Here is a 13491-nt window from a genome sequence, read left to right as displayed (position 1 = left end):
ATTATAACCTCCTACCAACACCTGGTATGTCTTCTAGCTTACAAGTTATGAAATACAAACCTCATACTTATACACAAGTAGGTCATTGATTAGTGGTTAATTTTGTAAAATTTTGTTATAATTATAACCCTCGTTTTGATTTTAAATTGGTTTAATTGAATAGTTATGTGTAATATATATATATAATATAATATATTATAATAAACATGTAAATATAATATATATATATTATAACATAATACATATACTCAATGGAGTGCATGCATGGAGCATCTATATAATGTATAAGTATATAATATACTATATAATATATCATATAAATATATACATAATATATAATTTAATAACACTCAATTGCTTGTTTGTAGGCATGAAGAATGTGGACTTTGAGACTCAAATTGGATTGAAGAATGAAAAATTAAAACCCATGAAGAATTAAACCCTATGAAAAATTAAAGCCCATAAAGAATTAAGACGCAACTTGAGCAACCCATGGAAGATATCATTTGGAGAAGGCCCAAGTATTATTTTTAATCCTAATGAAGATCAAAAACCTAATTGTAGAAATTTATTTTTTTATTTTTAAATATTTGTTTTGTGAGTGCTTTATTAGGTGTGTTTTTTTAGCTAAAATTCATTTAACTATTAGGTGTGTATTATAGTTAAAAACCATTTAACTTTATGAGTGCTTTATTAGGTGTGTATTATAGTTAAAATCTATTTAATATTAGGTGTGTATTATAGCTAAAATCCATTTAACTTTAAGTGTATGAGTGCCCATTAGATATAATTATGTCTAGTTGAATAATTGAAATTGTGTGGTTTGTATTGCATCTTGTGGGCTATAAATAGCTCACTTGATTGCATTTGTAAGGATGATTATTATTCTTGAATCAAAATTTAGTTGTTTTCTTATAATTCTCTCTTTGAGAATTGCTTTTGTTCTTTCTTATTTTCTCTTGTGATCTTACTTTCTTTCTTTCTTATCTTGAATTCTTATGTCATTTATTGTTATTTTATTATTCACCGCCTAAATGACCGGTTAATTTCTGCCTTTAAATTTCTGCAATTTTAATTCCTGTTATTTAAATTCCTGTCAATTAACTTTTAAATGAAGATAAGTAGCTAAATCCAATCTTGGGTTAAGACAAGAACAGTGTCCAATGCCAATGATTTCTAAAGAAAGCTGCGCTTTAAATGAGTGGCATTAATTTAAATTTAAGTATGGGTGTGTAGTAATTATTGAGAAATCACTATGTTTGGATTGACGCATAAGCCTAACTTAGAGCTTTCATGTCATGTATGGGAGTTACTAAAACTGGAAACGCAATCATACCCAAACCTGGATGATTAATTTAGTTATTTTATGTATTAATTGCAAATAGATTTATGATAGTTGCTTAAATTAAAATCCTGCATATCATGTATGGGGATTACTTAAACTAAAACTATCATCATCTCTAATTGTATTTAATAACAAACCCTCATATCTGAAATTAAATTAATGTTACTAACATTGTCTGTTAAAAATTGGGAATCAACGAGTTGGCGTTGAAATTGTCTTAACTACTCAAATGCTATCCAATTTCATATTCTCACATTAAGCGTATATTTCAACTTCTGCCTTACTTTATTTCTTAGTATCTATTATCTAAAAAAAATTATAAAAAAAATCTTGTTACCAATTCATCCAAATGCATGTGCGTGTGTGTGACATTCTTTTTCTTTTGCCATAAATAAACCTCTCAGTGGACGACCTGAACTCATCCAGAAAATATAAATTTAAATTTGGACTACAACTACACTCGTACACTGACGAGTATAAATCTCTCACCAAAATAAAAAATATAAAAATTTTAATGTGTTTTTATTGTGTTTTAATTGCAGGGGAAGAGTGTAGCCAGTCATCTAGCCATACAAGTTAGGAAAATAAAAAATGATATAAAAGAGAGGATATGAGAGTAGACACTCTTAATTATAATATCTCTCAAAATAAACACAAGATTTGAACAAAATGATACACATGACAATCAAAACCTTTTAGAGAGAAAAATGAAGAACAATTGAGTATATGAAAGATTGAGCACTTGAAAGCTTGTAATAAATTTTTTTGGTTATCTTGAATGATCCACAAGACCTCTATTTATAAAGCTTGGCAAGCTTTTTCAAAAATATAATCGTTTGTGGTAGGTAGCCGCACTTGATGACTTGAGAAACTAGCAGTTGAAAGACTGCAATAAAAGCGATCGATAGGCTTAAGGAAACGGTCGATTGATTAGTTTAAATATTCAAAATTCAATCAACACTTGATGAAGAATGATTAACAGTATTGAGGAACGGTTGACAGCAAATAATCGAGAGCTTGCATAAAAATGATTGACATTATAAGAGAAAACGATTGTCAGCTTATAAAAAATGGTCGACAAATTGCTTATGCAAAAAAAAAATATATTTTTTTATTTTTTATTATTTTTTGCTGCTCAAGTTCAAGCTCTTCAAATGCATTTTAAAAATTTGAAATTAATTCAAAAATATTTTCAAAACTAATTTTAATATAACATTTTTAACCAAATAAAACCTAACTTTCCAAATGCCATCGAAAAATTTATCATAAGATTTTTGACATTGGATTGCATGATGAAATTAATTTTTATTTTAGTTCTTAACAAAACATATAAAAATAATTTGGAGCATCAAGTTAAGAATCATTAACAAAATAATTTCATCATCAAAATATAATTATTTTTCATCATCAAAATCATATCAAAAGAAAAATATCAATTTGATATTATTTAGGGTTATTAAAGGGTACGTTGAAGTACAATAACAAACTTACAACTAAGAGGCAAAATCAAACAATTCACCACTTGAGAGTTCCACCAGCCTACAACACCTCCAGCACTTGAATTTTCTCATTCTTGTTTGAATGTTTTTTTCAATAGTTTGTTATTTGTCTTTGGCCTTCATACTCACCTCATATTTATACAAGCATCTTCAGTCAACTAGCTGTTTCACAAAGGGGTGTGGAGCATTTTTGAAATTCAAAAATCTCTTTAGCTTTTCCAGATTGCAATCGGAACATCTAAGCATTTGTTAGCATCTTAGCTAACGAACATATTAGAAAAATAATTTTGTACAAAATAAAATAAACTTGAGAAAGTCAAGGAGACAACCTGATAACAAGATTAATTATAAATTTTTCAAAAACAATAAGGCGATAGAGTTAGAGACAACCAAATTAGAATCTGTAAAAACAAAGTCAAAAACACCTTTTCTCAAAAAGATATTTAAATTTTTGCATTAGAAAATTTGGCCTTGATTTTGAGGTACAGGGTAAAAGCATATTGTAAAAATGTATATTCAACATGCAACAAAAAGAGACACAAAAAGCAATGTACATACAAAAATGATCTTTGAACTTCGATCGACTGAAGTTCTCACTTCAGTCGACCTAAGTTGTTCAGTAGGCTAATGCTCAACATCAGTCGAAGGACCGGTTGACCTAGCTAAGACAAGAAACTAACATCCAGGCCTACTTCAATCGACCTAAGGCATAATATCGATTGACCAAAGTTGTCCAGTAGCCAAAGCCATAACTTCGATCGAAGGCTAGGTTGACCTAAGACATGAGGACAAACTTTCTGGCTAACTTCGGTTGACCGAAACTAAATTTCAGTCGACCTAAATGACATACGAGAAGATTCAAACATTCTACCTCACTTTAGTCGGCTCAATCTCAATCGACCTAAGATACATAGATACGAAAAAATGAGATGTTTACTTCACAAAAGGCTAATAAAATATATTGATAAAAATATTTTTGTTATTATCAAAATTATATTTACTTACCATTGAACTTAACAAAATCTAATCCTTACACAAAAACGATACTTCAAAATTAATGAAACTACCCGAGTTTAAGAAAGAGTTAAATGCAAATGGATATTCAAGAAGAAAGAACGTACACCAAGAGTTGAAAAAATAAGGTACAAAGCTAGACTTGTAGAGAAATGGCACAATCAGATTCCAGGTGTGGACTTCACAAACGTATTATCTTTAGTTGTAAAACACAGTTCCATTTGGGCATTACTTGATATTGTGGCTATCCAAGATCTTGAACTTGAACAAATGGATGTTAAGACATCATTTTTACATGGAGAACTTGATGAGGATATCTATATGTATCAACCAGAAGGTTTTAAAATTCTAGACAAAGAAAACTATGCGTGCTTATTGAAGAAATCTCTATATGGCCTGAAATAGTCTCCTCAACAGAGGTATAAAAGGTTATATTCTTTTATGATTAAACATAATTTTAATAGATGCAGTTATGACAGTTGTGTTTATTTTAAAAGGAATAGGAACGAGTCTCTACTTCTATATTTTGATGATATGTTAGTGTAGCATTGAAGGATAAAGATGATATAAGAAGATTAAAAGCTTAGCTTAACAAATAATTTGAAATGAAAGATTTGGAAGCAACGAAGAAAATACTTGGAATGCAAATTTCAAGAGATAGGGAAGCAGGTAAATTATATCTAAGTCAAAAAGGATATATTGAGAAAGTTATGACTAAATTCAATATGCAAAAGGTTAAACTTGTAAGTACTCTATTAGTTGCATATTTTAACCTTTCATCCAGCTTGTCTCCTTACATAGATGCTGAAATTGACAAGATGTCGAAAATTCTATACTTTAGCACAATAGGTTGTCTTATGTATGCTATGGTTTGTACATGTCATGATTTGGCTCATGCAATAAGCATGATTAGTAAATACATGGTTAATCTTGGTAAAGAACATTGAAAGATAGTCCAATAAATTCTACGATATTTGTGTGGTACTGCTAATGCATGTTTACAATTCAAAACCACTAGACATTGAATTATAGGTTTTGTTGATTCTAATTTTGTAGGTGATCCTAACAAGAAAAGATCGCTTACTGAGTATATTTTCACTATTGATGGCTACGCTATCAGTTGGAAAGGTAACTTACAATCCACTGTTGCCCTATCTACTACCGAAACTGAATATATGACGATTATTGAGACTATTAAAGAAGCTATCTTGGTGCTAAGGGTTGATTAGTGAAATCGGTGAGAATCTACAAGATAGTACGGTCTATTGCTATAGTCAAAGTACTATTTTTCTCACTAAAGATTAAATGTTTTACGAAAAAATGAAGCACATTTATGTGTGATATCATTTTATTTGGAATATTATTGCTCGAGGTGAAGTTACTATAAGAAAAATCAACACTCTTGATAATCCTGCAAATATGTTGACCAAGTCCTTGCCTATTGCAATGTTCGAGTGTTGTGTAGATTTGGTTGGTATTCGTCAGAGAGTATTCTTTGTGATTTTGTTAGAAAAAATAATTCTAGATAATTCCATGTGTGTATTTCGAGTCAAGGTGAAGATTTGTGATAAATATGACTCAAAATCCTAATTCATTTGTGATTGAGTTTCCTAATTTGATCGTGATTAGGACTTTAAATTTGATTGTGATTAGGATATTGTCAAATTCGATTTTGACTAGGATTTATCTCATGCGAAAAAATATCCTCTTGAGTTATCTCAAATAGAGAAATATCCTCACGAATCTTCTCGATAGAATTTTGTGTGTATATTTATAGATGATTTAAACACTAAAATTATTGTACCAATATTTAATTAGTAATATTCTATTTTTTTTACCTATGATTTTTCTCGATTTAAGTTTTTTACGATAAATTTTGTATTTGTTTGTGTAGCTGATGATTAGTTTATGATTTATTTTCGATTCAATTTCTTAACATTGCATGACCCATTAATTGATGGGCAAATTAGTTAACAAATTACATAAATTGTAGATAATTGTTATTTGCGAATCAATCTTAGTAAATATATAATAACATGTGTCTGACTTTCTGTAACCTTTATCCCATCTTGTTTTGTTATCAATTGATTCGTATTCGTGTAACAAAATTTTGCCCAAGGCTTTAGGTGGCCAGGAGGATGAGACTTGAGAGTACAAACGGAAGAGAATAATTATTTTAAATCAAATTTTTGTATAAAAAAAACTAATGTTGAATAATATAGCCTTCACTGTATAATAGTGCTCGTCAATTCAAATGCCCGAAAGCATTAATGCATCGGCATGAATTGAACCCCAAAACATACTGATACAGGAATGATTATAAAACGTTGCTATATCATGCAAATTTTACTAATTTTATAAAAATTATACCTAAATTATCTTTAGCCTAACAAAACCTCACCAAAATTCTAAATCCTCACGAAAAAAAATTTCAAAAAAATAATTAATGCACTTGCTAAGAGTTGCAAAAATAATCCTTCAAAAAAGATTTTAAGTATAAAAAAAATACGCCATACATACATAAAATTTTAACATTCCTAAGAAGTGTTAAAACTCTTTTTGCAGAATTTTCCCCAATGAAAATTTTAACTCCAAGCATATTACTGTAAGCTTAATTGAAAAATTAACAAAGAGGGCATGTTAAAGCAAATCTCATACATATATATATGTATATGTATATGACAAAATCTCGTAGAAAGAGACGAGAGAGAACTTTCGAATTATGGTAATAATTAACAGGTAGCAGAGGTTGATGATGATGGTTCATCAAACAGGAATAGCAAATTATTTTGAGTTTGCCCTCATCATCCAGCCAGAAGAAAACAAAAGAATGAAGTAACGACGGTAGCCAACCAAGGGGGGCTACAAATAACTTACAGAGGTGGGAAAAACTTGTCCAGTTTGAATGGCAGACGATAAAAATCATGGCTCCTAACATCTGTATTATATGAAGCGAACTTCTCCCACCAATGCGAGCCTCTATCTTTCCGAGTTTCGTCATCCTCGCGACACAGAGTGCAATCCAGCAGCACCGCGACCGAGGCAGCCACCACCGTGTGAGACGTAAAGATGACGGTCACCATGTCATTGAACTGCAGGTTTTCAAATGAGAAGGCCAGCATCAACAAATGCTAGCGAAACCAGAATTGCACAGGATTGTGTTGAAAGTACGTACCCATCTGGCGTGTGTGCGAACAGGACTGGCCCCGGTGCTAAGCTGATGCTCCCTGAAGTATTGTGGTATTGAAAGGCCCAGGAGGAAGGATAAGCCTAATATGAATTTTGTTCTGAAACTGTTCAAATTGCAATATTGGAGAAGACCGAGGCCTGCTGAAGCTGTAGATGAAACATAACAGACCATGGTAAACTCAGTCAACTGCTTTGCAAGCAAATATGTCTACTCTTCGTTTTGAATTGCTCTAAAATCTAATAACAAAAACAAAAAACAGAACTTATCATGGTATAATCAGCCAATAATCAGAAGGCAGTCTGGAATATGATTCATTGAAAAAGTGTACTTACATGCATAGCTGTAGAAGACACAATTCAAAGCTGCTAGAACTGGCAGAGGTATTGAAGCAAAAAATGCTCCGAATTTGCCTGGTAAGACATGTCAAGTTCTTTATGAGAAATGATTGAAACATCTCAAATCTTATCAACTTGCTAAGAGGAAAGTCAAAAACAAAGTAATAATAGAAAATAACAATACAATCCACATTCTCCAGATACTTGAGGTCGCATTTCTTTCTTCACACAACTCAAAAATTAAAAAATAATTACTGAAGGATGAATATTAGTAATCCTTTTCCATGCTCTGCCCACAGACTACTAGTTTCCTGCTGATACAGTACAATTAATCATTTCTTCCAACAACTTAGGCGAAAAATGCATCATATTAGAAAATGGGGTAGGACGAGCAAACCTAATATAGAGAAGAATATCATAAAGGCAACTGATATTTGAATGACTCGTCGGCTTCCAACTCTAGTCAAGGCCAATGAACCAGCATTCTCACTGCATATAGAATAAAGAAATCATGATTAAACATCCTGGGATCGGATGGTTCATAAACTAGTCCTTTCTTCTTCACTTCAGAATGCCCATCTTGGATGCAGAACGAGGTGCCGACACTATTTCATGGGTAGTGAAAAGGGTTTTATTTTGTCAAGAGCACCAGACAAACCATTGGAAGAAGAAAGATGCCTCCCAATTGGCAGCAGATATAAAAACTTCACAAAAGGACAACTTTAGTTTATGGATTTGTACCTCAAATCACATTCCTATTTATACAGAAAAAACAAGTTATAATTGTATGAGAAACCAAAATAAAGGAGAACTCTAATAACCAAACTCCCAACATTTTGAAAATAAGAAACAAATAAAATAAATCTAATCCTATTTATGTAGAATTCTTCCCAATCTTCCTTCTTCTCCTAACATAAGTAAGCACTAATCTCTCAATCCCTATAGGAGGTCAATACAATTAAAATAATTATCTGCCAAGTCAAGTCAATTGAACAGGAGGCAGGGTGGATAAAAGTCCTCAACCGAATACAACAATAGCATCATGTGTTCAAACAAAAAAATTTCTTCTGGAGCTCAAGTTTATTACACTGATGCAGTAGACCCAGTCACAGTGCCAAAGATGCCAGTTAGGAAAGTCCCAAATCCCTGAAACCATAGTGTACAACTTGCATTAATCAACAAAAGCTAAGGTATTTAATCTTGAAAGAGGTTATGTTTGGAACTTATGGAAGGAAAATGTATATTCTTAGGTACATGCACCTAGGAAATATTCATTTTCTTTTCCATTAAAAATTCCTCATTCCAAAATAGCCTAAGAGATTACCAGCCAGCTAATACCGCGACTAAGAACAGAAGCTGGAACAGGTGTGGCACTCCCATATCTTGCTGTCACAAGAAATGTAGCAGTAGACTGCAAAAATTATACAGAGATTGCCCATCCAAATTTAAGAGTTTCTGAAGTTGTTTAAATACATAAATAATTTCTTTCCTTGAATGCACAATTTATGAAAACAAGAGGTTTCCTCCCTTTATCAAGGAGTGAGTAGGGGCCATTTGTTCTCCCTTTTTTCATGTATTATTTATCTGATCAATTGTTTAGAAGAACAGAGTGAGGAGGCATAGTATCATATAATTTATTTAATTATCAAGGAATATCATAACGGGCAAGCTTTGGTAGCAACAATAAGGTTGTTCCTTTGAAAAGGAAGGTCATCAATCCAAGGTGTGGAAACATCTTTGCAAACGGTAAGAAAGCTGCATATAAAAATGACCCCCCAACCCATGTAAATGGGGAGCTAATGCATTTGGATGCCTTTCATCAAGGACATCATAAAAGCTCTTGTAAGGAGCAAACCTCAACAGAAGCAACAAATGAAGCTGCCATCACTGCAAAAGCTTCACCTGCCTTAAAGGTGGGCATTCCCCACTGGAATGGATATGGGATGTATATCCTGCAAGTGGCAACAAAAGACATGTTACTGTTACAATGTTTAGAGATGTAAAAAGAAGGGTAAAGGAGTTGTGCATTGTTTTTGTTAAAAATAACAAAAACTGTGATTTAAGCACAATAACAAGCAAGTCCAAATGGTAACCGTAACATAGCTTCTCTTTTTCAAAGTAAAGAGGTAGTAGTTGAGGCAATATTACTTTAGATGTGGTCGTAGGAGCTGTACCTTAAGAGTATATTAAAATTATATATTACCATTTTGGTTTGATATTCCTTCTTCAATAAGAAGAAGAACCTCAAAGTGGAGGCAGAGAGAGTTGGACATAGAGTAATTGAAGTGCATGTGTGAAAAACATAAGAAGAAGAAAAAGAAGAAGAAGCTCAAAATTCAGGCAGATAAGAAATATATATGCCCCTAGACAAAGTACAGGGTGAAAGAACAATTTTCTCACCAGGGAGCCCCACTGATGAGTCCAGCACGATCAGTGCGACAGACAGCCTGAGATTCTGAAGAAGCTTTGTGGTACGCACCACTGGATGTCAGCACTTGTGCAAAAACCCACAAAAAAGGAACTGAGAGCATAACAGCATATCTATCATATATACGTCTCTTCATTTTCAAATAATGAGGAAGATACTGCAAAAGGTGTACCAGAATTGAGAGTGGCAGAGAACTCTTAATAAAACATCACTAAAGTAGATTGGATAACTGAGCATTTGACAGTTATAGATGCTTGCCTGTGAGATGATAATTACTAAAATTAACTCCAGGAGCCCAATTTCAACACACTTTACCACCTGTAAGAATAAAAACAAAAGAAACCATTTTGAATAAATAACTTCATGGGAAAATAGCTTAATCTCCAATTTTTCCACATGAAGATAACTTTAAGGGAATAAACCGTACCAGCGGGAAACCAAGATAATAGAGCCCAAATCCAGTCATAGTCATGAGAGGAACCATAGAAAGAGGAGTAATAAACCTGCAACAGATGCAAAAGCAACAGAAAACAAAAATTTATCTGGTATCTGTGCAAAAAATAATCTGTGAAACAGAGCTGCCCTTTTTGCAATTCTGACCTTAAAATATTTCTCCATATGCCCAGGAAACCGATAAGCATCTGGAAACATGATGCAACAATCAAAGCACCCTGCATTTCTCTCATTGTCCGCTCAAACCTCTGAAAAAAGACCATCATTAAGGCCAAAACTGGACCAACACCATTCATAGGAAGTGCATAAAAATTAATGAAAAAAGAAAGATCAGGTACCTGGTATCCACAATCTGCATCGCAAGGCTCTGGTGACATTTGATATCTTTTCACATGTAGAATGGAGCTTATGGGAATGATATAAGCATATGAACCACCAATTACTGATGGGAGCCGGGTACCAAATAAGGACTGCAATAGCGTGCTCAATCCTGACACGAAGAGTAAAGTTTGTATCACCTTGGCCTTCTCAACCTGTGGGCAAAGTTATTAAAAGTACTCAATGAAGATAGATGCAGATCCACATCGGAGAGAATTGTATGGAAACAAGACAATCTTCAGTTTCCTTTTGGAATAGAAAAACTAGTGAGAATTGGAGAGAAAATAAAGGCAATTAACAAAACAGGAGAATGTATCCTTACATTGCTACCTCCCATTTGGTTGACAAACATGCTTGGAATAAAGACTGTAGTTCCTAGAGTTATGACATAATGCTGGAATCCCAAAAGAATAGCTTCAGCTGCATTATCAGAACTTAGAAACTAGTTAACTCCAGGTCCGAGTTCTGATCATAGAAGTAATTTCATCATCTTGTTTTTAAATAAAATGTACTTCCCTGAGGCAATGAGAAATTTCTAATTCAGGTAACGTTCAGGAGAAAAGAACAAAATTCATTTTGATCAAAATAACAGCAATCTGAAAGCTGCCTCAAGATCTTGTATAAAAAACTTTAGAAAAAGCTTGAATATTTTACTTCTGAATTCAAGTTTCAAAGAAAAAAATTAAAAACAAGTTATATTCATACATACATAGACAGATATAGATAAAGTAAATTCAGCCATTGCAAGAATATAAGATGCAAGAAGATGTAGAATGCATGAAAGTAAAGGAAAAGAGTGACAGACACCAATGAGGGGGACTGTTAACGCAATATTGAATGCCTGGGAGCTGCTCTGTCACAGGATGTGGCTTTATCTCCTCTACACTAGCTCTGCTATGGACACAGCAACAGTCACAGCTACAGCTGCCACCACCGCCATATTTTGCCATCCTGCAGCTCAGAGAGGGTTCAAGGAGAGGAACTGGATAGTTACCTTGCACCTTTTCCTTGTCTAACAGTCCACGTTGTGAGAAGTGTGATATGATACTTGGCTGTTACAAAGTAATGAATACACAAAATATGACCTAATTAAATTCTCAATGATGTTTTGATATGAAAAGATTTGCTAAATATCAACCTGAATTTTGCAGTTACAACTTTTTAAATAATTAACGGGAGTTATGAAACATGATTATACTGTATAATTTGTAAAAGTACTTTTAATCTTTTGCTCTAATACTAAATCTATATTAATATATAGCCCAAATCCTCAATCTAATTTTTCTTCTTTCTGATTTTTTAATTCTAAAAATACCCAGAATAACATGTCATTTCCTAATTGGCACCAATTAAACATAAAAAACCCTCACTACATTAATTGCTTTATAACTTAAGAAATGCCATTATTTCAAATGCCTAAAAGAGTGCGCAAGTAATGCTTAGTAATCAATTCAGTGCCTAAATAGAATATTATATAATTTAGGAAATCAAATATTCTTCAGTAACCTAAATTATTATTTTGAATCTATTAGGTAATGGTTGGTACTAAGGACGCCTTTAAGCTTGGAAGTAGGGAAGGCAGAGTGCCATCCCCGAGTCCAAACCAGAACTCCCAATCTGATCTCCAAACCCAAACTCAAACGAAAAGGGAAAGTCAACCCCAACCCTGTCCCCACAGGGTTCAGGGATCCTTGCAAGGAACCTGTTCCCTAAATCATCTACCCAAACCACACCAAATCAACCCTAAGGCCACCCGAAACTCGTCCCAAACCTATCCAAACATGTGATTAAAGTCAAAATAATATTAAAATAAGAAGAAATTGCAACATCTAAAACTTTATATCTGTAATTAAAATGAAAACATCCAACAAAAATTAAGATTATAAATTTTAAATTATACATCAAAATTCAAAATAATATTTTTAATGCATGTTACAGATAACAGGCGATAGCAAACACTCGCTCAAGCCAAAATCACACACTGCTGAATAAACATTGATGGCCGAGAGTATAAAAACATATAACTCAAACACAGCATATATCAAAAACAAAAACGTAACAAGAGGCAAAAGATTTATAGTGGTTCACCCCAAATCAGGGTTACGTCCACTTGAGCTTCGGTGAGAAAAACTCACTGCACTATATGAATAAATTCGATTACACTCATACAAACAACACAAAAACGGACAACCCTGGTTCTCTAACAACGCTCAAAAACCACTTAATACAGGTTAAGAGCTTATCTTAAACGAACCAGAGAACACAGAAGAATGAAAGGAGGACGAAGACTGTACAAAGCATTTACAGAGAGAGAGAGAGAGAATAAAACTAACAAAAATGAACAACTCTCAGCCACCCCCTCTCTTTCTTCGTCTTCCGATGGCTTCACCAATCTCGAGGCCGCGCAATAAATAATGCAACTAGATGGCTGCGATGGAACAGCATAAAGGCAACACAATCTGCAGCAGGCTAACAGACAAAAATGAAAAGGCTTGGGCTTGGGCCAAAAAGAGGCTGCCCAAATGGCCATCCAGTAGGCGCCCAAAGGGCAGCCCACGGTTGCCAAGTGACCCCCCATCTTTTTGGCATCATTTGATGCTTCATAAAAAACAACAATGCAATTTGATCCTTCACAAACTTAAGAACTTATTTATGAGTTAAAATATAAATAATAACCTGAAATGTTCATATATGTATATATATAATGCATATAATACAGTTGGATTTGGGGCACGGAGTACTAACCCCGTCCCTGCCCCAAACCTAATTTGTGCACCTTAGGTTTTCCCCAAACCCTAACTCGAATTGATCAAGAAAAACCCATTTTCATCAAGCTAGGTTTGGATGGG

The 13491-nt window shown here is 33.3% G+C and overlaps 1 protein-coding gene across 2 annotated transcripts; it reads right to left on the bottom strand.

Moving 5' to 3' along the window:
* Positions 1-6482: 6482 nt before the first annotated feature.
* On the bottom strand, positions 6483-13091 carry LOC127799909 (nucleobase-ascorbate transporter 7-like). Of its 2 annotated transcripts, none has more exons than XM_052334188.1 (14): positions 11448-13091; positions 10965-11062; positions 10603-10797; positions 10412-10512; positions 10239-10314; positions 10070-10129; positions 9784-9968; positions 9239-9335; positions 8708-8794; positions 8471-8529; positions 7781-7872; positions 7381-7458; positions 7034-7194; positions 6483-6950 (listed from the first exon to the last, which is right to left on the bottom strand). In XM_052334188.1, the coding sequence occupies exons 1-14, from the start codon at positions 11590-11592 to the stop codon at positions 6732-6734; spliced, it is 1653 nt and encodes a 550-aa protein (XP_052190148.1). In that variant the 5' UTR covers positions 11593-13091; the 3' UTR covers positions 6483-6731. The 2 variants fall into 2 exon arrangements, with proteins under 2 accessions (XP_052190148.1, XP_052190149.1); XM_052334189.1 differs by having other exon boundaries at positions 6485-6950; positions 10965-11158; positions 11448-11466.
* Between the last annotated feature and the right edge of the window lie 400 nt (positions 13092-13491).

Source organism: Diospyros lotus, chromosome 4 (genome assembly GCF_014633365.1).
Source record: "Diospyros lotus cultivar Yz01 chromosome 4, ASM1463336v1, whole genome shotgun sequence".
Taxonomy (NCBI): Eukaryota; Viridiplantae; Streptophyta; class Magnoliopsida; order Ericales; family Ebenaceae; genus Diospyros; species Diospyros lotus.
This window is presented reverse-complemented; position numbering and strand designations above follow the sequence as displayed.

What these genes read in the sequence shown, in the direction of transcription:
- LOC127799909 (XM_052334188.1), bottom strand. Translation starts at nt 11,592, where the DNA reads ATGGCAAAATATGGCGGTGGTGGCAGCTGTAGCTGTGACTGTTGCTGT. An exon ending in ATATGGAGAAATATTTTAAG is followed by an intron (nt 10,315 to 10,411) that starts GTCAGAATTGCA and finishes CATCTGTTGCAG; the next exon opens with GTTTATTACTCCTCTTTCTA. An exon ending in TTCGCACACACGCCAGATGG is followed by an intron (nt 6,951 to 7,033) that starts GTACGTACTTTC and finishes GAAAACCTGCAG; the next exon opens with TTCAATGACATGGTGACCGT.